Source organism: Hylobates moloch, unplaced genomic scaffold, assembly GCF_009828535.3.
Source record: "Hylobates moloch isolate HMO894 unplaced genomic scaffold, HMol_V3 SCAFFOLD_11, whole genome shotgun sequence".
Taxonomy (NCBI): Eukaryota; Metazoa; Chordata; class Mammalia; order Primates; family Hylobatidae; genus Hylobates; species Hylobates moloch.
Window position 1 is genome coordinate 97,394,672 of NW_026652286.1, and position 22,768 is coordinate 97,417,439.

A 22,768-nucleotide genomic window follows, 5' to 3' on the forward strand; every position below is an offset into this window, starting at 1 on the left:
TGCCTGGCAGTCCGCCGCCTAGCAAGCCAGGGGATTGCGCCCGGGAGGATGGAGTGCGTAGGAGGCTTGGATACAAGCGTGTAGGCGGAGGGGCTGGGGCAGGAGCGGGAGCGCGGCGGAGAGAGAGACGCGAGAGGGCGTGGTCCTCCCTCCACTTCTCCCCGCCCACCCGGCCGGAGGCTGCTCCTGATTGGCTTCCCGGCCGCGGGGCTCAGGTTACATTCGCGAGCGGAGCCGAGCGCGGGAGACCGGACCCGAGAGCAGAGCTGCTGTTTCGGCGCGGGTCGGCTGGCGGCCGACTGTCCCAGAGCCCCCACCCGGCACCACACAGACCCCACCCCCGCCCTGCGCCAGCCTTCGTCCCCGCCGAGGACCCCCGACACCAGCATGGACTGCTGCACCGTAAGTTAGAGGGCCCGGGGGAGGGGCACTTGGCGGGGTCTGCTGCGAGAGGCGCCTGAGAAAGCCCTGGAGGGCGAGAGAGGGATGGAAATGGATGCGGAAGACCTAGGAGCAAAAAGAAAAAGGGTCCTTGCCGAGACGTGGGTGGTGGATGGGGGAAGGCGCCCGCCCGACTTGGAAGCCCTAGGAAAAATGCTCCTCAACTCGCGGGGGCGTCTGAGCGCCCATCCGCTAGACAGCCTAGGCTGGACTGGGAGCTCGGCAGGGCTCTGCAACAGGGGAACTGCGGGTTGGATGACAGGAGGAACTTCCTCCCCAGTGAGACGCTGGAAACCATCGCCTGGAGACACTGCAGCGACTCCTTTCTCCCGTCTTTCGGCCCCCACCCCGTTCCCCATCCCACTGCCGCCGCCGTCGGTGGGCGGACAGGCTGATCCTCATGACCCTCCAACGATTGCCTAAGCGCCCTGTGCAGCGCAGGCTGGTCCATATTGGTTAGCTCGGTAGTGATGCTGGCTGCAAAGAGCCTAGTCAGGGTGGTTCCGGGGAGGGGTTGTCCCGGCCCCCAAGGCCTTCTCGCTCGGAAGGGGCTGGGTGAAGTGACCGCGAGAGAGCCCTGCTGGCGAGGGAAGGAAGTGTCTGCAATTTGTCAGAGCCCACGCGGAAACCTGGGTACTGCAAGTGCCCAGCGCCCAAGGGGGTTGCTGCTAAGGTGACTCGGTATGAAAGCGCCTGGCACAGGCCCTGGCTCCTGCCTCCCTAGAAGAGCACAGTGATCATACGTATATGAAATTTATTTGTTTGCTTATTTATTTTTTGCCTCTGCACTTGGAGAAAGACTATTCCAAAGTCCTTGTATTTTCAGTCATTCAGTCAACCAGCTAATGATACACAAGGTTACTGACTTTGCCACCTTATGGCATAGTAAAGAAAAAAAAGTGGGATTTGGAAAGAAAGGATAGCCCAGTTCTACAATAGGTGAGACTTTCCCATATCTGGGTACCAAGAGGCATAGAAAACTTAGGGGCAAGTGGTGGTTGTTGCGATTTTAACTCTTATTAGTTTCAGTAATAGTTGCCAGTTTGTGAATGCCTGCCCTGTAGGCAGCACTTTATATTTAATCATCGCAACAACCCTGTGAAGTAGGTATTATTTCACAGATGTGCCAACTGAGGTTTAGAAAGTTAGATTTTTCCAAGGAAGCATGACTCCTAACTGTGGAGGCAGGATTCTAACATAGCCCTGTCTTCTTCGAAAAGCTGTGGTTTAACCTCTCCTCTAAATATTTATGGATTGTAAAAGTAATCTGCTCATAATAGAAAACGTAAAAACTAGAGAAAAGTATGAGAAAGAAACATGTCAGTCACCTACAGTCCCACCCCCTGGAGAACACCCCGATAACATATCTCCTTCTAGCCTTTTCCCTCTGCTTGTTATTCTACAGGAAGCAATTTTTTGGTTGTGAAGGGAGAAATGGGCTCCTCATGGAGGTTCCTGGGCTCCGCTAAGGAAGAGCCCCTCCTCCCAGCAGTGTTGTATAAAGTAGAAAAGACACATGGGTGGTGGGTTCTGGGAAATGATGTGGGGGGAGGGGAGAGGTGAGGATGAGAGGGGAGTATTGCTGGGGAAGGGGAAGTGGGAGACATGGTCACTGGAAAGAGGTGAGTAAACAGAGAATCCAAGAGGCCAGGGAAGGAATGGAATTGGTCTCCTCTGTGCAGTAGTAATTAGAGTAGGATGTAGGGGTCCCTGCCTGGAACTGTTGCTCTTGAGTGCCCAGGGAGCCATACTGAGGGATTAGTAGACATGGTTGAAGTCAGTGTCCCTTAAAAAAGGAGAAGCTACCCACCCAAAAGGTAAAGAAGAAGCAGATACACAATGATCTCCGTGGCCCAGGGTCTGAGGCACCTCCTCCAGTGCACCCTGTACACAGGAGCCTTCCTAAATCATGCCCTGTCCTAGGTCTGCAGGGCTAAAGGGCTGAGCAAGAGAGAGCACCATTATCAGACTGTGCAGGAGGGCAGGAAGAAGAAGAAGGAGTGACGTGTGGACGGTTGGGGAAGGGCAGGGCTGGGGGTGGGCATTTTCCTCCCCTTTCTGTGGAGGGCTGGACTCAGTGCTGGGAGAGAGCTGAGATGTGGAGGAAGAACAGCATACCTCTTGGGGGCTAGAGGCAGGACCCTCTTCATCTTTCATTCTGGAGCTCTCCTCACTGACCGCACCACCTGGTGTTTGGGAAGAATCTAGTCCTGCCTTATTCCCGTTTCTCCTTGGTACAGAGGCTCAAATAGAAATGAGGAAGAAGAAAACAGATCTGCCTATTTTTTTAAGAGACAGAGGAATGGTTTTTTCTTCCTTTTGATTCAAATATTGCAGTTGCTGATTTACATAGCCATATATATATGACTTTTCCTGCATTCACCGCGCATGAAAAAGCGCATGAAAGAAACATTTTTTTTTTTTGGATCCTCCTCATTTCTTTTGCTTAGTCTAGTTGGCTTGGCCCTGCTGAATTCATAGAAATAATTACCTGCCCTGAGGCAGTGGCTAGCAGCAGAGGCTATTGAATCCCATCACTTCACTATTTGTCAACTGAGTGACCTCAGGTAAGTTACAAAATGTCTCAGAGGCTGTTTCCTGACTTCCAAAATTGGGATTAAATGAGGTAATATGTGCAAAGCGCTTAGCACAGGGCCTGACATATAACAAGCAGCAAGCAGGGGAAATCCTTAAAGCTATTTGGATTTGGGAGCTGAAGGAGACTTTATTTATTAGTTGTGGCTGAAGAAAATGAGACTCTCAGAGATGAAGCGATGTGCACAGTTGGGACTAGAAGCCTTGGCTCCTGCTTTGCTGACCAGGGCACCTTCCACCTCCTTCTCCCTCCCAGAAGTCCCTAGTTCCTATGGAACTCTCAGGTACACACCAGCAACCTTGGCTTTGGAAGGCACCAAGGCACCAGCCAGGCACCATGACCAGTGAACCTCTTCCCAGGTCCTTTCAATCTCTTTCCTTTTCCACCTGTGGACTGGCCACCTGGCAGCTCTGTCCTGAAAATTCAGCTGGCAGGAGAGGGAGCTGGTTCTGGGGAGGAACATGGAGCATCGGGGGTGGCTTTGCCTGCTGTTCCAGGTTTCCATTCTGGATCCAGCTGGGGCGGGCGGTGACAGCAGGTCGGGTCTAGCGTGGTTGGAGGCAGATATCCCGTCCTCCACTCAACCTTCCCACTCCTCCACAGCTGCGAGGCCAAGGAGGAGAGGTAGGTCAGGAATGCTTTTTTATGGTTGTCACGCTCTTTTGAGAAGAAGCCTCACTGTTCCCTGAGGATATCCCAAGAAAGACTTGAGCTCTAAGAATAAAAAATTCCAAAGGAGACTTTTCTGAGCACTCTAGACCTGTGTTGGGCCTCTCCACGACCATACCTGCCTTTTTATAACTCTTTTTTTGGGGGGAGTCTTCTACCAAAATATAACTCCTTTTATCTGTGTTTAAATCGATTGTGGGCATCTTGAGCACAAATTGAAGAATGTGAAGCCCAGGAAATGAGGCTAACCTTAGGAAACATGGCGAGGGGAGCAATTTATAAGCTGGGGCTTGGGCATCTGGAGTTTAAGCTTGTGCTCCTGGGGCAGAATCTGGCTAGGACAGTGATCACTGAAGCCTTGCTCATATCCTGTCCACTTCTATGAACCGGATGGATGATGGCAGAGACAGCAAATGTACAGAACTGAATTACCATTATTATGTGAAACCTTGGTCATCTTGTGTCCTAGAAGAAAAAGATAGTCAAAGCAGTGGAAGACTTCATGAAAAAAAAGAAGGAGGCAAATTCCTAGAAGCCAGAGAGCCAGATCAAAGGAGAAATGTCCTTCTAAGTTCATAGTAACCATCCCCATCCTGACCCACGCTAATACTGCAAGTAATGTTAAGCAACAAAGGGGCTCAGAGGCTGAATTCCTCTCCATTCCATAGCCTTTCCTCTGCAATCTATACCATCAATCCCCTCACTCTTTCTGCTTTCAGCCAGGGCAGGCCGTCAGAGAAACAGAAACCTAGTTTGGGGCACAGAGATGGGCCTGATTATTATTAGGTTGAACCATATGAAATTGTTATTATATGACCACTTTTGGCCTGCAAAAACGACTGTTTCACATTAACTTAATGTTATTTTTAAGACAATCATAAGAGCTACCATTTATTGAGCAGCTAGGTTGTGCAAGAGACTTTATGCATATCATGCTGTTTATTCTTCCCCACAACCCATAGAGGTGGATGCTATTATCCTGATATTTTAGAGGAAGGAGCTGAGATAGGAAAAGGTTAGATAACGTGCCGAAGGCCACACACCTGTAGCAAATGGTAGACCTTGGCTGGTTGACTGGGCTGCATTTTCTTATCCTACAAAGTAGGGGTAACAATATATTCTGGACTCTGAAATACAAAGGTTTGAATCTTGGGTCCGCTGGTAACTGTATGACCCAGGTAGGTTTTCAAACAGTCGAATCATTAGTTTTATTAGGTGTAATGATAAAAAGGTACATAATAGCTTTATTTTGGGGGACTAAATAAACTAATGCCTGTAAAACACTTACTGCACCTGGAACAAGGTAAGTGCTTAAGTGGTAGCTATCACCATAATTCCCTCCTTCCTCATAAGCACACCCTGGAAAGGGCTTCTTGCTCCTGCTGCTCTTTTCATTTTCTTTTTTTTTTTTCTTGGAGTGAAGCCTTTTCTCTATCGCTTCATCCAAATCATCTCCTATCTCCTGTGTTTGAGTTCATCCTTGGGCAGTGGAAAATGAAGAGTCAATGGGAAAACAATCTCTGGGCCTCTAGCCTTAGGTCGGGGCAGGCTGGCTCACTGACTAGTATCCCCATCCTCTCCCTAATTCCAGCTGTGAGCTTCCTGCATTTCTACTGGGGGGAGATAGCTGGCGGACTGAGGCTTCTCCACCCTCTCCACGGAAAACCCTGGACTCAGACTGGGTCCTTCTGAGCTGGAGGTACCCTCTGAGAGCAGGGGGACAGGCGGCCACTCCAGGAGTGCCTGCTGCTGTTTTCCTTGCCCCTCCAAACCCACCCTCCAATCAGCTCTGCAGACCCCTAACTCGGTGCTGGTGATGGGCCTGGCTCTTCCGCACCCAATCCTGCCTGCACTTCTCCTTCCTGAATTGAGACATGACTGTCCACCTGGCCCTGAACCTTCTTCGCCTGTCGCTGCCCATGCCTCAGTGCGTGTCCCTGCCATAGCCCTGCTCCAGGCTCGGCACCCCTCTCTGCACCTCCTACCCCGGCGTCGCCATAGTCCCTGCTGCTCAGGGCTCTATTCCTACCCCACTCCCGCGGATCAAGACCCAGTGACCCCACAAGAACCCTCCTCCTTCGCCCCCAGGAGAACGCCTGCTCCAAGCCGGACGACGACATTCTAGACATCCCGCTGGACGATCCCGGCGCCAACGCGGCCGCCGCCAAAATCCAGGCGAGTTTTCGGGGCCACATGGCGCGGAAGAAGATAAAGAGCGGAGAGCGCGGCCGGAAGGGCCCGGGCCCTGGGGGGCCTGGCGGAGCTGGGGTGGCCCGGGGAGGCGCGGGCGGCGGCCCCAGCGGAGACTAGGCCAGGTGAGGCGGGCGGCGCGCGGCAGGCTGACAGCTGCCCTTCCCCAGCCCTCCCCAGAAGGAGCAGGGGGAGAATAAGGGCGGGCTGGAGGTGCAGGGGGCGTGGAGGGAGCTAAGGGTTGGGGGATAGAAATCCGAGATGGGAGGTGGGTGGGTGGGAAGAGGCTGAGGGTTGCGCGGATTCCAGAAGCTCACCTGTTTCTCCCCTCTGCATCCTCCCTTCTGCCCCGCCCTGGACCGAAGAAGAACTGAGCATTTTCAAAGGTAATGAACACGGCCCCTAGGCGGCGGGGTGGGACCCGTGAGTGGGAGAAAAGGATCGAATCCCCAGCCCTTCCCTCTGCCCGCCCTCACCCCTCCCAGCCGGGGAAAATGCACCCTGCCCCTGCGGGTTTTCTGATACGTCCAGACGCCCAAGGCTGCGACGGCGACATACCTGGACCACGACATGCGCAGCCACCCCATTTGGCTGCACAAGCCCGACCGAGGGGCAGAAACACATCGCGGCGCGCACACGTACCTGCCGCGGGGCTCATTTCAGCGCTTTGACCCGGGGTGGGGGTTCTGGGTGACAGGGGCCCTCTGGCACTCACCGCCCAAAGAATCCTGGTACTGAAAGGGGGAAGGGGGAGGGCAAGAGGAAGTAGCAGAAGAGGGCAGGTTCTCAGACCTTTTCTCTCCTCAGTTCCCGAGGAGAGATGGATGCCGCGTCCCCTTCGCAGCGACGAGACTTCCCTGCCGTGTTTGTGACCCCCTCCTGCCCAGCAACCTGCCAGCTACAGGAGCCCCCTGCGTCCCAGAGACTCCCTCACCCAGGCAGGCTCCGTCGCGGAGCCGCTGAGTCCGTGCCCTTTTAGTTAGTTCTGCAGTCTAGTATGGTCCCCATTTGCCCTTCCACTCCACCCCACCCTAAACCATGCGCTCCCAGTCTTCCTTCTTTTGCTTCTCGCCCACCTCTCCCCGCACCCAGCATGCAGCTCTGCCTCCGCAGCCTCAGTGCGCTTTCCTGCGCGCACTGCGGAGGGCGCCCTAAGCGTCACCCAAGTACACTCACTTAAAGAAAACACAAGTTCTTTCGTTCTGTGCGCAGCTAAAAGGGGCGCCCTACATCTCCGTGCCACTCCCGCCCCAGCCTAGCCCCAAGACTTTGGATCTGGGGTGAGATGAAGGGAAGAGGGTTTTTATGGTTTCGGACGCCCCTTGCTCTGACCGGAAGAGAAGTCCCCATCCCATACCTGCCTGTCACGTTCGCTCCCCTTTCCCCAGCGCACTGTTGCGGGCAGCCTCTCCAGCTCTCTTGTTTATGCAAACGCCGAGCGCCTGGGAGGCTCGGTAGGAGGAGTCTTCCACGGCCCCGCCCCGCCCCTGTCGGTCCCGCCCTCCCCCCCGCCGGGCTCCTGGGGCTGTGGCCGAAAGGTTTTTAATCTCCGCGTGTGCATGTGACTGTGCTGGGTTGGAATGTGAACAATAAAGAGGAATGTCCAAGTGTTCAGAGGGTGCCAGGGGGAGGGAGTTTGGGTGCACAAGGCCTCCGCTTGGAACTTGAACAAGTCTCCTTGGGCCAAACCAACAACCAAAAATCGGGGGCTGGGGGGGTGAAGTGGAGAGGCACCTAGGTTGAAACCTACCCCTTTGACCCAACCAAACTTCCTGCCTACCTTTTCTCGGACTTCAAGCCCATTCCTTCTCTTACTGTTAATACTCTCTGAGCCGCCTAGAGGAATTCGCCATACCAGCAGAAAGAAGAAGGAGACAGTATGGTACCCACAGACTTTAATTATTGATATTCCCCCTCACAGCCCTCAGGGATCGGGAGAAGTCACACAACCATAGGGAGCTTGGACTTGGTGGTCGTCACGGTGCTGGCAGACGAGGGTCTTTCCAGGAAACCCTTGCTAGAATCAGCCCTCATAGAAGTGTGCTCAGAGATCCCAGGAGCGATGGCATCCTCCCTGATGGGTATAGGCAAGTTCTGAGTGAAGAGTAGAAGCCTCCTGCAGAGGAGGGCTGTCCTCTAACCTGGGGACTTTTAAATTTCACTGTGCTTGAGAATAATCTGTGGAACTTTGGTTAAAATGAAATTTCTGGGCCTCATCGCTCCCCAACGCACAACTCTAGGAAGGCTAGAAGTGGCCTGAATCTGAATGTATAACTAGTTCCCGGTGATTTCTGTCCAGGTAATCTGAGGACTCCACCTGGAGAAATATTGCTCTGATCCCTATCCTAGACCCTGATTGGCAGCTAAAGTGGATGACAGAGGCAGCTTCCCCTCCCCTTTCCTGATTTCCTCCACAGAAGAATTGAACTCAGCTGACTGCTCAGGACAAATCCATTTCCCGGCATCTACAAGCCACTACTACTCCCAGGTGGTTAAAATATATGAAAATGCCTTCAGAACAGAAAAGTAAACTTTATTAAATATGAGGAGGGGCAGGGCAGTCCTGCAAACTGAGCTTCCCTGCCACAGCTTGTGGACCAGCCACTCCACCCTGTACCGCTTGCCTGTACCCTCACACAGGTTATACTGCTGCCACCAGCAAATTCCAGGGCTGAACAACACCTCCTGCCCCTAAACACACTGAAGGATGTTGGAGTTCGAGGGTTGCAGGCACCCGCTTTTAACTCAAGCCCTTTCCTCCCTCCTTGCACCCCCCCCTCCACCGCCCTCCTGCTCACCGAAGGTCACTACCCCCATATGTCTCCTTGGGCTTCTTCCCCCTCTCTTTCTGGAACCTGATCAGGCAGAATGCAGCAACTGACAGCAACAGCACGCCCAGGAGCACCCCAATCAGAGCTCCGGCCACTCGGCCTTGGGAGGGTTCTAAGGAGATACAGGACCCTCAGAATTGCAGGCTTTCCTCAGTCCACCAGCTGACAGCTTCCTCAACACAAGGCTGCCAGCCTGTCCTCCACCCAGCATCCCTACCGGTCACAGAGAGAGTCAGCTCACAGGATGCACTGCCCATCTGGTTGGTGGCCACACAGCGGTAGGTGCCCGAGGAGGTCAGGGAGAGGTTGGTGAGAATGAGCTGGCCAGACACCTCATCTAGAGGATGAAGAGGAAGTGTTCCACGACTCATTCAACTCAGTGAGCAGCTCTATGAGGACAGCACATTTCATGTCATCCTTATAACAATCCTGTCAGGGAGGAACTAATTTTTTTTTTACTGGGGAGGAAACCAGTTCAGAAGAAGGAAGTAGTGTGTCTGAGGTGACCCAGAGAGGAATTCCAAAGCTGCTACAACTTACCTGTTCTTTCCACCCTACATAGCTGCCTTTTTGGGAGGAGGAGGACTGCACTCATGAAGGATTCAGAAACTGGCAATGGAGTCGGGGTGGGGCGCTTACTGGCTGATGTCAGGTTCCTGGTTTGGGGTAAAAGTCTTGATTGCTAGAAACTGCATCCTGTAGGGTGGCTCTAAGCTGACACAAATGCTTTTCTAAACTGTTTAACTTTGCCTTAGAAGGCAGAGCACATACCAGGAAGGTGATCTGGGGGTGGGTCATTCATTTCTGGATTGATAAAGGAGTTTCCTGGGGCTGGAGAGAGAAGAACTGGATCCAGGGAGAGGAAGCCGAGAAACTAAGGCTCCTCCAAAGAAACTGGTTAAAAGATTCCAGCCAGTCCGTGGTACTCTGCCTCAGTTTCCTCTCTAGGAAGTTTGGAAGTGACCCAGGACCCTTAGGAAACCTAAAAGAAATCTCCCCAAGGCAGACGGGTGGGCATCATCAGAATGCTCCCTGCCCTCTACTCTCTTCCAGGTTATCAGTAGTATATTCAGCTAGAGAAATACTCCCAGATCATGCAGCCACAGACTGCAGGAAGACAGGCAGGAGGGAACAATACAGGAAGCCAAGGAAGAGACAGGGAAAGGTATAGTGGTTTGTCTCATACCCCTAGTCATGGAACTGATAATACGGGTGGGTGGGATTTAGAGACCAGATTTGCCCAGGTCTCCAGTACCCTCTTCCTGATGCCCTGGGCCCTTACCTTGAACCATGCTGCCAGGAGAAGGTGTAGGAAAAGTTCCAAGACGCACCCAGTTGTACACTGGCTTAGGAGCCCCCTCAGAAGAGCTGCATCTCAGTGCAGTAGAGCCTCCCACAGAGGTTTGTCCACTCTGACTGCATAAGGGATTACTGGGGGGAACTGCAAAAAACAAAACAAAAAACAGAAAGTTCCTCAGCAATCTTCCAACCCCACTCCCAACTCCATTATGTGCTACATTCTCTACTTCAATACCCCTATCAAACAGTGGTCCTCTTGGGTCCACACACCACTGCATCCCCAGGAACTGAGGGATTTCCACTATTGGAAATTCTGATTGTTAGAGAAAATTCTTCTTCATGTTGAGCCAAAATGTGTGTTAACATAACCTCCACCCATTGGTTTCAGTTCCTGCCCTTTGGGCCCACAAAGAGAAATTAAAATCTCTCCTCCACATGACAGCCCTTCGGATAGTTGAACCCAGCAGTAATACACCCATCCTAGGCCTTCTCTTTTCCATCTAAACACCGCCAGTCTCTGTTAGTTTTTCTGGTTGCTCACCTCTGAACAGGCTCTAGTTTGGGGTGAGACAGAAGCTCTGAGCATGAAGTTGGTGCTCAGTAATAGGGGCCCTTGTTCCTTTGGTGGCCACTCCCCTTCTCTGCCATTGACCTTGGGAGGGACAGAATCCAACTACCAATGAGAGGCTCCCCCGTGATGGAGCTGCTGGGAGCAGGCTCAGATCCCCATGTATGGGAAGGACTTTCTCTCACACACTCTGTTATTAGGCTCTGATGGAGGAGATGCTCTCGGTGGAGGGTGGAGTTGGAGTATGACCACCTGAATTAGAAGACTTGGAAAGGGAGTATTTTCGCTTGGGGCCCCCAGTGCAGTTGTGTGCTTGGGCTAAAAGTCAGAAACCAGAGGTTTAGCAGGACCAGTGCAAACCCCCCAAGTATGTGAAAGAGTATGTGGCTCGTGGATCCCCAGCCTGCCTTACCCAGCACAGTAAGGTTGATTAGCCCCAACCCATTGGTGTAGAAATCTGGTGGGTTGTTGACTTGGCAGAGGTAGGTTCCAGTATCTGAGGGGTGGACGTCAGTCAGTTTCAGTGTGGCCACCCCCACTGTGGGGGGGTTCTGAAGCAGGCTGACCCGCTTTGACTTAGAACCAGTTGGATACAGATGGCCATTGGTGAAGTACAGGATCTGGGGAGAGGCAGAAGACACACATATGTGCCTTTTTCTGCCTGGCATCAACTCTACAGTCCTTCCTCATCAAAGTGGGTATAAGAGGCCCCTGACTTACATCAGCCAGGGAGGCTGATACCCTGTAGCTGGAACCTCAAAGGTATCTCTGTCCCCAAACACCACCCCCTTTCAGGTGCTAAATGAACCTGATCCATTGGTCTCTCTCTCTCTCTCTCAAAGAGAGAGGCAGAAGAGGCAGCATATTATCTTGGTATCAGTCACAACACCTTAGTGTCAATGGATACACTAAGGCAGGGGAGTTGGAAATAGGAGCTATGGGAGAGGAAAGAAAGATATAGGGTCAGGCAGACTGCAGCTCTGAAGAGATCTAGAGAGAGCCCACTTACCTTTTCATCCAAGCAAACTGATCCCCAAACGCCCCCTCCCTACCCCCATGCCCCCATCCTGGGCTCCTCTCTCCAGGCCAACCCAGCTTCATGCAGTCGCTCTCAGCTCACTGGATGGGACTCAGAGATGGGCTTCCCAGGCTGCACAAAGCTCCACTCCAGGGCGAAGCTGTCTCCCACCGACGTGCTGTAGGTGCAGGTCAGCTCGGCTGTCTTCCCCAGGGGCGTGCTCAGCGGCTCCGTGGGTACCTTCACCTCCACGGCCAGCCCTGGGGCCGGGGACCAGAGGGAGGTGGGAACCCAAATTCCAGTGATCTGGAGGGTCGGGCCCACCCCCGGGCATCTACATTGGAAGCTGGGGGCTCCCTCCCCAGAGCACAACCCTCTCGCCTCAATCCAACCCCTCCCTTCCCAAAACCTGAGGTTTCCGGGAGGGGCCGGGTCTTTGTGGGTAAAAGGGCCGGAACCGGGCCAGGTGAGAGGGTGTGTGTGTTTAGCAGAGAAAGGAAAACACTAGCCCTGCGGTGGAGTGGTTCCGGCCCGTGCTGCGGAGAGGCCCAACTCGCCCGCCGGCTTGGGGGTCTCTCTCCTCCTCCCTCCGGGCCTTCGACACCCACTCTCCGGCCTCACCTCAGGCGCCTTAGGGCCCCTGCGGCCCACGGCAGCCTCATCTGGCCTGGCGGGGACAGAGTGGGTCCCGAGGAGCCGGGGAAGCCAGGCCTATGCCCCCCAGCTCTCGCCGTGGTCCCGCCCGGCCCCTCCTCACCACTCAGGCACAGGAAGCCTAGCAGGGCCCCGCAGAGAAAGGGCCCCGGGAGCTCGGCCATGGCCGCGTCCGGCCGTCCGGTCCTGCTCTTGCCAGGTGGGCGGTCAAGGTCGGTCTGGCTGTCGGGCAGGGAAGGGAGCACCCAAGGGCAGCCGCCCGGGCTGGGCAGGAGCGAGACTGGTATCTCAGAGCAAACAGGGGAGAGGCCGGCACCGCAAGTTAAAAAAAAAAAAAAAGTGCTCCTCCCTCCTCTCCCCAGCCCCGATTCTGCAATCCCTCTATCCCTTCTCCCTCCTTCCTTCCTCTTCTCCCCAAGGTCTGAAGCTGTCAGGCCTTGGGAAAAGGGCTGGGCTTGGGGTGGGCCTTCTGCAGAGACGGAAGGAAAGCTGACTTTGGAAGGCGTCCTGATACCCCAGAGCTGGCAAGTGGCGTCCCCACCTCGGAGCCTCACTGTGAGTGTGAGCCCCAGGCCGCAGACACTTCCTGTCCACACTCCTTTTCATTTCACCACTTACTGAGGTAGGAGGCTCTGTAGAAATGAGCATCTCTCCATTTCCAGAGCCACTCCATTTTAGGGGCAGAGAAACTGAGACCTAAAGGAGACCTCACCCTTGGTAGGAAAGAACATGGCAGAATTTGGACACACACCTGGACCTCATACTATGCCCAGCTCTCCGTCAGTAACAACAGAGATCTCTTCCAGATGGGCAAGAAGTGTTTTGTTAAGGATTCCGTGGTGTGGGAGAGGAGCCCACGTGAGCTTCCTCTCCCCTCTCCCTGAAGAGGAAGCAGATGAGGTACACGTAACCCCTTAGCTGGGAGCACTCAAGCTCCAGCAGAAAGTGTACCAACTCCATCCCTCTGCTGTTCAGAGTAGCTTAGAGTCTCCTCCCCTTCTCCACGTGACAAACAAGGACCCTCCTAAACACTAGAAGAGCTGCTCTGAGCCTGTGGGGAGAAGCCCTCCTGGGTACACAGCTTGGGAAGGGGTCCACTTTGCGTCCTCCTGAAGCTCAATTTCTAGAATTCTTAGTTTGAAAAGGCAACTTGTTTCTTATCTCATACAAACATTATGTATCTTTATTTAAATTTGCAAATGAAAACAACACATATTTCATGTTAGTTTTAAAAAGATATTCCCTATCTTCTGCCCCAGTAACACCTAACCAAGCCAGCCAGACAGGTTATATCAATACAGGGAGCTGGAGTGGGAGCCAAGGGTGGTGTTAGATAGGGGTGGGGTACAGATCAAGGGGGCCTGGGAGACTCAGTGACTGGAAGTCTCTGCCACTCACTCTTGGTGAGTAGCTAATTTCAGCAGCTGGCTTCATAAGGAGGAGTTGGGGGTGGGTGGAGGCTCCTCTCAATTCCAGATCCACTTCCTCTTCTCCTTCTATCTCCTGGACACTTAGGTCTTACTGAGATGGTTTTCCCACAGTAAAGAGAGGTGGGGGCAGAGTACTAAGGGTCAGGAGTGTGACTCTTTCCCATGACTCAGGCCTTTGTGCTAGAGGTGACCCCTATAGGAAGGAGAGACCCCAAATCCTTTAGCCAATGAGTGGCAGGGTCATCACACCAGAGAGCCAGCTTGACTCTGGGCAGGCACCATTACAGGCACAGCACCCATGCGGCTCAAGCCAGAGGAAGAAACCCCACCAGGGATGGGGGATATTGGTTGAGGGTGGGCCCCATCTGTCGTGGGCAGTCTTGGTGAGGGCAGGGCCTGGCTGGAGAGACTGGGCGTGGGGGTCAATGCACCAGGCCTGGGAGGGCCATGGGGTGGCCGGAGGGCTCGTGCGGAGGTGACAGAGGAAAGGGTCCCATTCTTGGAGATTGTGTCTGAGCTCTTGGGCCAGGGCAGGGTCCGGGGAGCAATGGCATCCTCCCTAGTCATCAAAGAAATAACAAGAGGTCAGAAGTGGGTGGGGGAAGGAGGAGTTTCTACATGCTTGGTCTTATATGCCACCTCTGCCTGCACACTTCAAGACTCCTTTCCCTCTCCCTTAACACCTGCCCACAGGAATGATGTTTCAGCCACTGACCCCATCCCAAAAGATGAGAGCTGCCTGAATTCCCAGACTCTGTGAGGAGAGCTGGGAGAGCCCCCGCTGCAGCAGACACCAGGGACACTTACTTGATATCGTTGGCTGGCTCCTCCAGGGCCTTGCCCCGGCGGTGGTACAAGAGGACCAGTCCAGCCAGCAACCCCAGTCCAACCAGGGTACCCACAACAGCTCCAGCAACCACCGCAGCTCCAGGCCCTGGAAAAGGCGTCGTGTCAGAGGAGGACACCCAGCTGAGGGGTTCTCACCCCTCTCCAGTCCCACTCCCCCCACCCCATCTGCCACCATACACATTCCCTCTTATTCCCTGTCAAGGAGAGGGGTGGCTGTTGAGCAGGAAATGACCAGTCACTGACCAACCATTTGTACAAACATTTGATCAGGGCAAGCTCCATGCCCTGTTACAATGACAGGCCTCAGCAGACAGGCCTCCTCCCCACTTGCAACCCCTCCCCCACCATTGACCACTCTTCTTAACCACACTTACCCCTCACTGACCTGTGCTCACTTCCAGGGTCACATTACACTGGGCAGTGCCCACCTCATTGTGGGCTTTGCAGATGTAGACTCCAGCCATGGAAGAGGAAAGGTTGGTGAGGCTTAAAGACCCATGGATGACATCTGTGGACACAATTTAGCCATCAGTCCAGGGACCCTCTTTCCCATTAAAAAAAAAAAATCTTGTCCCTCCTCTGGAATGTCCCCTTTGACCCTCTGGGAGTCACGGCTTGTCTATTCCCTGATGGGGGGAGAGGTGTGACAGCTGGGCTTGGCTCCCAGCTGCAGACTGGCTAGTGCAATAACCTCCATTGCCACTCCTCAGTCAGTGCCCCCAGTGGATATCTGACAGGAGGCCACAGAGAAAGTGAAGCACAGAGAAACCAAAACACCATTTTACTTTTATTTCGGCAAGACAGTGTAATGAGAGAGAAAGAACACTGGGGTAGGAACTGGTAAACGTGGGTTCCAGAACAGGCCATGTGACTGACTTGAAGCAAGTTAGTTGATATCTGAGGATCTCCATTTCTTCATCTGTAAAATGGGGACAATATGACCTACCTGAGAGTGTTAAAGGACTATATGGACTAATCATTATAACAGTGAATGTTTATTGGCTGCTAACTCTGTGCCAAAGACTGCTCTAGATTCTTTATGTGTATGAACTTACCACAATTTCCCAACAAACCTGTGAGGTAATAAAGATTTTTTTTAAAAGAAAAAGCTACTATTATAAAAATGGTCATGGGAAAAGTAGAAAGAGAGGCAAAATGAAAATCCATATTCCCACAACCTAGATCCAACAGTTGCTAACTTTTTGCCATATTTATTTGATTTCTTTCTTTTACTTAGATATTTTAAAGTAAATACTTCAGCATAAATCTCCAAAAAAGCAGTACATCGTTCAATATAACCACAATAGCATTGCCATGCCTAGGAAATTAATAACATAACTATCTAAAATCATCGAATACTTCATATTAAAAATGTTTCACTTATCCCTAAAATTTTTTTTTATAACTGGTGTGTTCAAGTCACACTAATGAGTTCAAGCTGATATGTGTAAAATCCACATTTTACAAATTCGGGAATGATGGCACCAAGTCACACAGCTAGTCACTAGAAGAGCTGGAATTTGAACACAGACACTCCAGCTGTAGAGCCTCTTTCATGACAGTATACACAGTGAATGCACCTAACACAATACACAATACCCGCCCCTGGCAGGGCATCTTTCTCTGCCCCCCATCCTCCCCACATCCTCCTCCTCCTCCCCAGTGCTCATCAGCATTGGCCCCCCTTTTCACCCCAGTCCCTGTGGTACCTCTCATCTTTCCCCTTACCCAGCCACAGTCTCGGCTGTTTCCAGAAGTGTCCTTACCTAATGCTGGTGCAAAGAAAGTCTGGAAGGATGGAAGCTGCCGATCCCACTGGTATTGGACAGCAGGCTTACTCCTTGGAGACTGGCAGCTCAGGGTCACGTTTGCCCCCACACGGGGCATACCCTGGAGACGGCAGGATGGAGGAGCTGGAGGAACTGGGCAGGGGGAGACAGATTAAAACCACACCCAGGAGACCCACAGATCCTCTCCTTCCACCCTGCACCCTTCTATCGCTTCATTTGTTCCTCCTCCAACTTTTGCCATTTATGAGAGAGACTCACCAGACCTCCCAGTGCGGATGGGGAGGGGTCCGGAAATCTGCTTTTCACTCACCCAGTACATTGAGTTCTAAGGTTTTGATGCTGTAGCCCCTAGAGTTGCCTTGTTTGTCTTGCACATTCACAGAGCAGCTGTAGGGGCCAGAGTCTTTCTCCTGGAGACCCTCTAGCCGCAGGGACAGGTTCCGGGAGGGCATGGAGTAGACCAAGGATACTCCAGGTTTGCTTGTTGTGACCCCATTGATGTAGGACAACACCTGGTGTGGGGCATAACACATCCCCGTCATTACTACATGTGTCTACTGTGCCTACAGGCTCAGCCACTCTCCCTCTCCCAACTGGCATTCTCCAAATGCCCCTCACATGCACTCATTCTTCTAACCTGAACCAGCTCCCCATTCACCTTTTGTCCCTAGCCCCCTCTCACTGCCCCTGGGTCCTCTTCACCAGAACGGTTCTTGGTTCCTGTGCATTGTCTCATCTCCCAGTTGTGGTGTTTAGAAAGGTGACATAATAGTGGGAGGAGGGACATGTAAATAGGAGGTATGTACGTATGCAACTCAGACTGCTGGGGTGGGTCCAGGTTTGTAAGACCTGAAACTTACACAATGGGGGAGGCATCTTCGAGGAAAAAAATATTAAAAATCTATTTTGAAAGTATCAAATGAGGCTGGGCACGTTGCCTCACGCCTGTGAGCACTTTGGGAGGTTGAGGCAGATGGATTGCTTGAATCCAAGAGTTCAAGACCAGCCTGGGCAATATGGTGAAACACAGTCTCTACAAAAAATACAAAGATTAGCCTGGCACGGTGGCGTGTGCTTGTAGTCCCAGCTACTCAGGGGGCTAAGGTGGAAGGATTACTTGAGCAGGAGCGGTAGAGGCTGTAGTGAGCCAAGACTGAACCATTGCACTCCAGCCTGGGCAACAGAATAAGACCCCTGTCTCAAAAAAATCCAAATGACTTCCTTGAACACAGTTTTCAGGGGTTCTGAACATTGTTTCATTCTCTTCTGGGTAAATCTGTGTTTGGATGTAAGCCTGGTGTCAAGACAGATGGGTGGGAGATTGTGGGAGGAGACGGCCCCTTGGCTCTCGAGGTGGTATAAAGGGGGGCAAGGTGACAGATGAGAATTATCTGGGAAGAGAAGTGGCCTGTGACTTGACAGTATTCAAAGCAGAGAATGTGAAAACAGAAATATGCTAATTTTTTTGGAGACAGAGTCTTACTCTGTCGCTCAGGCTTAAGCGCAGTGGCTGGATTTTGGCTCACTGCAACCTCCGTCTCGTGGATCCGAGCGATTCTCCTGCCTCAGCCTCCCAAGTAGCTGGGATTGCAGGCGGGTGCCACCATGTCCGAGTAATTTTTGTATTTTTAGCAGAGACGAGGGTTTCACCATATTGCCCAGGCTGCTCTCGAACTCTTGGCCTCAAGTGATGTGCCTGCCTCGGCCTCCCAAAGTGCTGGGATTACAGGTATGAGTCACTGAGTCAGGCTAGAGATATGCTAACTTATAAGTCGTGTGTGTTACTTCCGCTAAGCGTTTCCCAGTCCTCAACTTCCATTCTTCCCCTTCTCTCCTCCCCCATAACCAAGTAAAATGCCTCTCCACTTTTACAGTATTTTGTGTGCTGGATTTTGGGGGAAAGTCGGCAAGAGATAATCGTTTGGTAAGTCTCCAACATCAGAACAAAAACTGAATTGGTGAAGACTTCTGCTCTTCCCTGAAACTCCTTCCCCGGCCCCCATTCCCTCTCCACCCCTCCCACCGCTACCAGCTCTTTGCTTACAACCCCCGCTGGGCGCAACTTGCGGTAGGCTGAGAGGCGTTCTTCCCTCACCTGATCCTCCTTTTCTTTCTGTTTGAAGAACCACATCACAAAGGGCACCTCCCATGGCTGGGCTGAAGACACCTCCCCGTGCAAGGTGTACCACGCTGGAAGCACCACTTCCCCTCCCTCCACCGCCTGCAACCGGTTGGCGGGCAAGTGCAGTTGCAGCTGGGCCCGCGACGGGGGCGCTGGAGACAAGAGCGAGGCGTGAGTGCCCAAGACCGGCTCCCAGCTCCGCCCGCGGACCCTGCCCGACGCGGCTTCACGAGAGAGTGAGGAAAGTCGCTTTAACTGGAAAGAGGAACCTTGCGGGGTCCGGCCCCTGGAGGCCTCAAGGGGTGCCCAGAGACCACTGGCTCAGTGTCCTGCTTCCCATTTCATCACGACTTCTCTCCGCCGCCAGCCTCTGCAGTTGTAGCGGGGATGGGGACACATTTCTATGCATTTATTCGTATCCAGAGGCGCAGATTTCTGAGCATCAGAGAGAGGGGGCAGATTTCCAGCGAGGAGGGGAAGATATCAGGAGAAAGGGCAGATCGACTGTTTCTGTTGTACGCTCCACGTAGCCCACTTGCTTCCCTAGTTTTCCTGAGGGAGAGCCAAGGGAGAGTAGAGACGCTGCTCAGGGCCGCCAGGGTCCCTCACTCCCGAGTTCTCAAAGGGCGGAGGGGTTTGGGAGGCCGTCTGGTTACCTATTAACCCTGCGGCTCCTTCTGAGCTTGCCAGGAGCTGGAGAGAGCAGAGCGGCCCAGCGCCCAAGCCAGACCCAGTGAATGCGATGCTCCCCGCCCTCCTGCGCAATCCCAGAGGCGGGCTTCCCTCGGAAAACGGAGGGTTGAAACGCAGAAAGCTCCTCGGAGCCCTTCTGGGGTCCGGGCGATCTGGGCAGAGACCTCTCAGGTGGCAAGGAATTAAGGGCAGCGCGAACGACGGTTTCTAGACAAGTATAAAGCCTCCCCTGCGTGTGTCCGGGGCTCAGGGGGTGGACCGGGATGTTGGTTTCAAGGAGGGGGCCGTCGTTTGCACCACGGCGTCCAGAAATACTCATCCTTTGCCCTTCGGGGAGGCAACAGAGCAGCCAACGGGTAAGCCCTTTGGGGAATAACCTTGGGCTTGCACACGGCCAGGCCTGAGGATGCTGGCCGCTCTAGTTCCGGGCCCTACTCCCTCCAGGCCTCGGCCTCTGCCTCGGAGCAGAAGACGCCACATCCGCGTGGCGAGCAGGCGGCCAACGACGCGGGAGGAGGCCGCAGCCAGGCCGCGCTCTCCACCCTCGCCCTCGGAGAGCCAGGCTGAAGGCCTTTAAGGGCTGGGAGCCGATCCGGCCAGGATGCAAGCCACCCCCACCGCTTCCCGGCTGCGCCGTACAGAACCCCCACCTCTGTTACTTGGCCTTCGCTGCATCCCCCTTCCCATTTCCTGGAGGATCTCTGTGGTCTGGGCAGGAAATTTGTACCCAGTGATAAGGCAGAAGACAATGAAGGGGGGGCCACTAGACCGGAGGCTCTACGGGAGGGAACAATCCCCGCCTCAAGGAGCTGGACGCCCCCTGGGGACCCGGCCCGCTGGCCATTCCGCTGAGGCCGGGCACGCCTGGAGCCTGCAGGTGCTGCCGGCTCTCCCCCAGCCTTTCTACAACACACAGCCAGCGGCCAGAAACGGTTTCCGCCGGGAAACTGCCTGGGGCCCAGAAGGGGCGCGCCCTTCCTTCACCTTGTGGACCACCAGCGACCTCCCCAGGTCCCACATTTGTAATTCCAGAAGGTAGAGGAGAGTTAAAAGAGATAGTAACGGACACACTGGGGGCTGGGCACATGCTCCTTGCCCTTCGCCCTGGCCTGAGGCTTTTCTGCTCTCTATCCCGGGTGTCTGCTGGCTCAGAAGTCACCCAACTGGTCCGTTTTTTTCGGTCCCAGGGTCCACGGAGACACTGGGAGAGAAAAGGAGGCTGGTTGGGTCTGAGCGAAGGACACTGGGACAGCCCAAGAAAGGGACCCTCTCCGAGGCCAGAGTGAGGGAGCCGGCAGGGGCCGAAGGAGAGCGAAATGGGCCCGCTCCCCGGGGCTACTATTTTTAGTCTCCCTCTTTCTCTGAGAAACTCCCCCCGCGGGCTTCTCACGCCCCAGGGGCAGCAGCACTGAGCCACCGAGGAGCGTATTGAACCGGAGAGCCTCCTCCAGAGCCCAGAAGAGCGGAGGAGCCGGGCGCCTGCCCGTTGCCCCGGGGTCACCAGAGCCATTTAACCCTCGAGTGGCTGGCGGGAACTGGACAACCCCCAGGGGGACCGATTGGAACTTTTGAGTCCAGGTCTTCAATATGACAAACTGAGGCTCAAAGCTGGGGTAGGACAAAGGGTTGCAGATGAGCCGCAGGTGAAGCCTGGGACACTCAGGCAGCCAACTTGAACTGTCCTCCCTCGCTTCAGAGATTCTCTCAGCCCCCACCCCCCACAAGGAAGGAGGATAGAGTTGGGGTGGAATGCAGAAGGAACAGAGCTGAAGTTGAAGTTGGGAAAGCCGGGATGAGAAGTTTGAGGGATCCTGGAGCAGGCCCACCAAGCCCAGAGGGACAGAAGGCTACTCCTGGCTTTGGTGTGGCCTGGGGGGCTGTACTTGAGACTCACTTTGTCCAAGGACTATAATATTGCATGCCCCGACACCTGTGGGGCACAGAACAGGCTAAAGGGGACACTGGTGATCTTCATCTTAGTCCCCATCATTGTGGCTGAATTTCACTCTACAGCTTTCCAGGCCTTACTTGTCCTGACATCCTCCAACCTGAGAAATGAGTTAAAGTCAATACAGTTAAACCCACCCTTCACTCCCATTCGAGATCCTTGAAGGGAGATGGCGAGAAAGCTGAGGGACAGCAAGTGAAACAGTTTAAAAGGGCCTAGTCCTGCCGGGTCCTTCTCTCCCAGATGGAGTTTTGAGCCACCCCAGCTTCAGCTGAAGCCAGCGCCGCTGGAGGCCTACAACACTTCCCAAACACTTTCTCCAAGGAGGTTCCCTTCCTCTCTGACCCTTGGCCACCCTCTTCCCAATTTTCCCTTGTCCCTTTGGCTCTGGGAACCAATAGGGGTGGTGGGCCTTATGTGGGGGGGTCACAATTCTGTTTCTCTGTGCGTTTGAACCCCTCCCCCATTTCCTGTGTCCCAAATGACCTCACGGTCGTCCTTTTGGGGCACCTCCCTTGATTCCCAGGGCAGGAAGCAGGGGGGGGGCAAGAGAGAGCATCTGCGCTGGGGAATTGACACGAAGTGCGTGTGTCAAGCCTGGGGACCAGGGGTATTTCCCCGGGGGATCTTCTTCATCGGCTTGTATGTGGGGTCGAGGATGAGAGGGGGCTAGAGTTAAGTCCTTAAGCTCTTTAGCCAGTGTCTCATCTAGCGGCTCAGCTCATCCGGCTCTGCTGGGTGGGGGGTGGGGAGTGGACAGGGTGAATAATGGTTCCGATAACTCACCCCAGAGGTATCCCCAGGTTTTCCGAGAGATGCCCTTACCTCCCCCCGCCATCCGCCCCCACACCCAAACTGGGAGCTGTCCCCGCCAAAGCGAGAAGTCAGCGCCAGCCAGTGATGCCCTGGAGTGGGATTAGGAGGTCAGGGGAGGAGGGCGAGTCGTGGGACCCAGTTCCGCAGCAGTGTCCAGAGTTCTCCCTCAGGGTCGAACTCACCCCATCCCGCATCCCAAGTCCCCTCCAGGTCCGGGTTTCACTCACCGAGGGCACTCAGCCCCAGGAACAAAAACCGCAGCAAGTTGGTCACCAGGGGCCCCGGGAGGGAAATCATGGCCCTCCCTGGCCGGGACGGAGTCAGGGCGCCAGCTGCGGGACGCACGGACCTGCAGGTGCCGAGGCTGCGCGACGGCCGGAGCGTGCGCGGGAGCCGGGCCGCTGACACCCAGGGCGGCTCCAGCCCAAGTCTGCGCGCCTGTGTGCCAGTAGCGGGGTGGGGACCGACGGCGACAGCGGGGCGGGGCATTCGAGGGGGCGGAGAGGTCGCCGTCCTCCCGGGCGGGGCGCGCGGAGTCCGCCTCCCGGGGGCGCCCCCAGGGCGCGGACGGCGGGATCCTGAGGCCTCTTCCAGGTGTGGACGCAGGGAGGGGAGAGGTAAGCCCTGATGCCCCACGAGCCAGCCAGGGAGCAGAGGGGGAAGAGGAGGCTCCAGAACTATCCTGAGCCGTAACCTCCCCTTCCGCTGGGGTGGGATAGGAAGGGTTACCAGGAAGGGTGGGAAATTTGGGGACTATCCGAAGTCAGAACCACCCGTAACCCCTGACATGTAAACGCTCCTGGGCTCTGGCTCCAAGCTTGAGGGTGCCGCATCCCCGGCCCAATCAGGGCGGC

General features: G+C 54.3%; 3 protein-coding genes across 5 annotated transcripts; 1 reads left to right on the forward strand and 2 right to left on the reverse strand.

Moving 5' to 3' along the window:
• The first annotated feature begins 244 nt into the window (after positions 1-244).
• NRGN (neurogranin) lies at positions 245-7,510 on the forward strand. Of its 2 annotated transcripts, none has more exons than XM_032167790.2 (4): positions 245-402; positions 5,795-6,021; positions 6,262-6,282; positions 6,704-7,510. In XM_032167790.2, the coding sequence occupies exons 1-2, from the start codon at positions 388-390 to the stop codon at positions 6,014-6,016; spliced, it is 237 nt and encodes a 78-aa protein (XP_032023681.1). In that variant the 5' UTR covers positions 245-387; the 3' UTR covers positions 6,017-6,021; positions 6,262-6,282; positions 6,704-7,510. The 2 variants fall into 2 exon arrangements, with proteins under 2 accessions (XP_032023681.1, XP_032023682.1); XM_032167791.2 differs by having other exon boundaries at positions 6,265-6,282.
• Positions 7,511-7,595: 85 nt separating this feature from the next.
• VSIG2 (V-set and immunoglobulin domain containing 2) lies at positions 7,596-12,430 on the reverse strand. Its single transcript, XM_032167792.2, has 7 exons — positions 12,370-12,430; positions 11,715-11,872; positions 11,007-11,214; positions 10,010-10,168; positions 8,945-9,064; positions 8,695-8,839; positions 7,596-7,970 (listed from the first exon to the last, which is right to left on the reverse strand). Exons 1-7 carry the CDS (start codon positions 12,428-12,430, stop codon positions 7,838-7,840), a joined length of 984 nt encoding a protein of 327 aa, XP_032023683.1. The 3' UTR covers positions 7,596-7,837.
• Positions 12,431-13,141: 711 nt separating this feature from the next.
• ESAM (endothelial cell adhesion molecule) lies at positions 13,142-22,542 on the reverse strand. Of its 2 annotated transcripts, none has more exons than XM_032167789.2 (7): positions 22,142-22,542; positions 18,431-18,609; positions 16,646-16,847; positions 16,312-16,467; positions 14,931-15,053; positions 14,504-14,630; positions 13,142-14,255 (listed from the first exon to the last, which is right to left on the reverse strand). In XM_032167789.2, exons 1-7 carry the CDS (start codon positions 22,401-22,403, stop codon positions 13,940-13,942), a joined length of 1,365 nt encoding a protein of 454 aa, XP_032023680.1. In that variant the 5' UTR covers positions 22,404-22,542; the 3' UTR covers positions 13,142-13,939. The 2 variants fall into 2 exon arrangements, with proteins under 2 accessions (XP_032023680.1, XP_058302697.1); XM_058446714.1 differs by lacking the exon at positions 22,142-22,542 and adding an exon at positions 19,801-19,994 and having other exon boundaries at positions 13,143-14,255.
• Between the last annotated feature and the right edge of the window lie 226 nt (positions 22,543-22,768).

Bases quoted from the DNA above. Each gene is read 5' to 3' on its own strand.
- VSIG2 (XM_032167792.2), bottom strand. From the start codon at position 12,430: ATGGCCGAGCTCCCGGGGCCCTTTCTCTGCGGGGCCCTGCTAGGCTTC. The intron at 11,873-12,369 runs GTGAGGAGGGGC...CCCCGGCCCCAG, and splicing joins AGGCTTCCTGTGCCTGAGTG to GGCTGGCCGTGGAGGTGAAG. The intron at 8,840-8,944 runs GTAGGGATGCTG...GTATCTCCTTAG, and splicing joins GCTGACTCTCTCTGTGACCG to AACCCTCCCAAGGCCGAGTG.
- ESAM (XM_032167789.2), bottom strand. From the start codon at position 22,403: ATGCCCCGCCCCGCTGTCGCCGTCGGTCCCCACCCCGCTACTGGCACA. The intron at 18,610-22,141 runs GTGAGTGAAACC...TCTTGTCTCCAG, and splicing joins CCTGGGGCTGAGTGCCCTCG to CGCCCCCGTCGCGGGCCCAG. The intron at 16,848-18,430 runs GTGAGGGAAGAA...GCCCCACACCAG, and splicing joins AGAAAGAAAAGGAGGATCAG to GTGTTGTCCTACATCAATGG.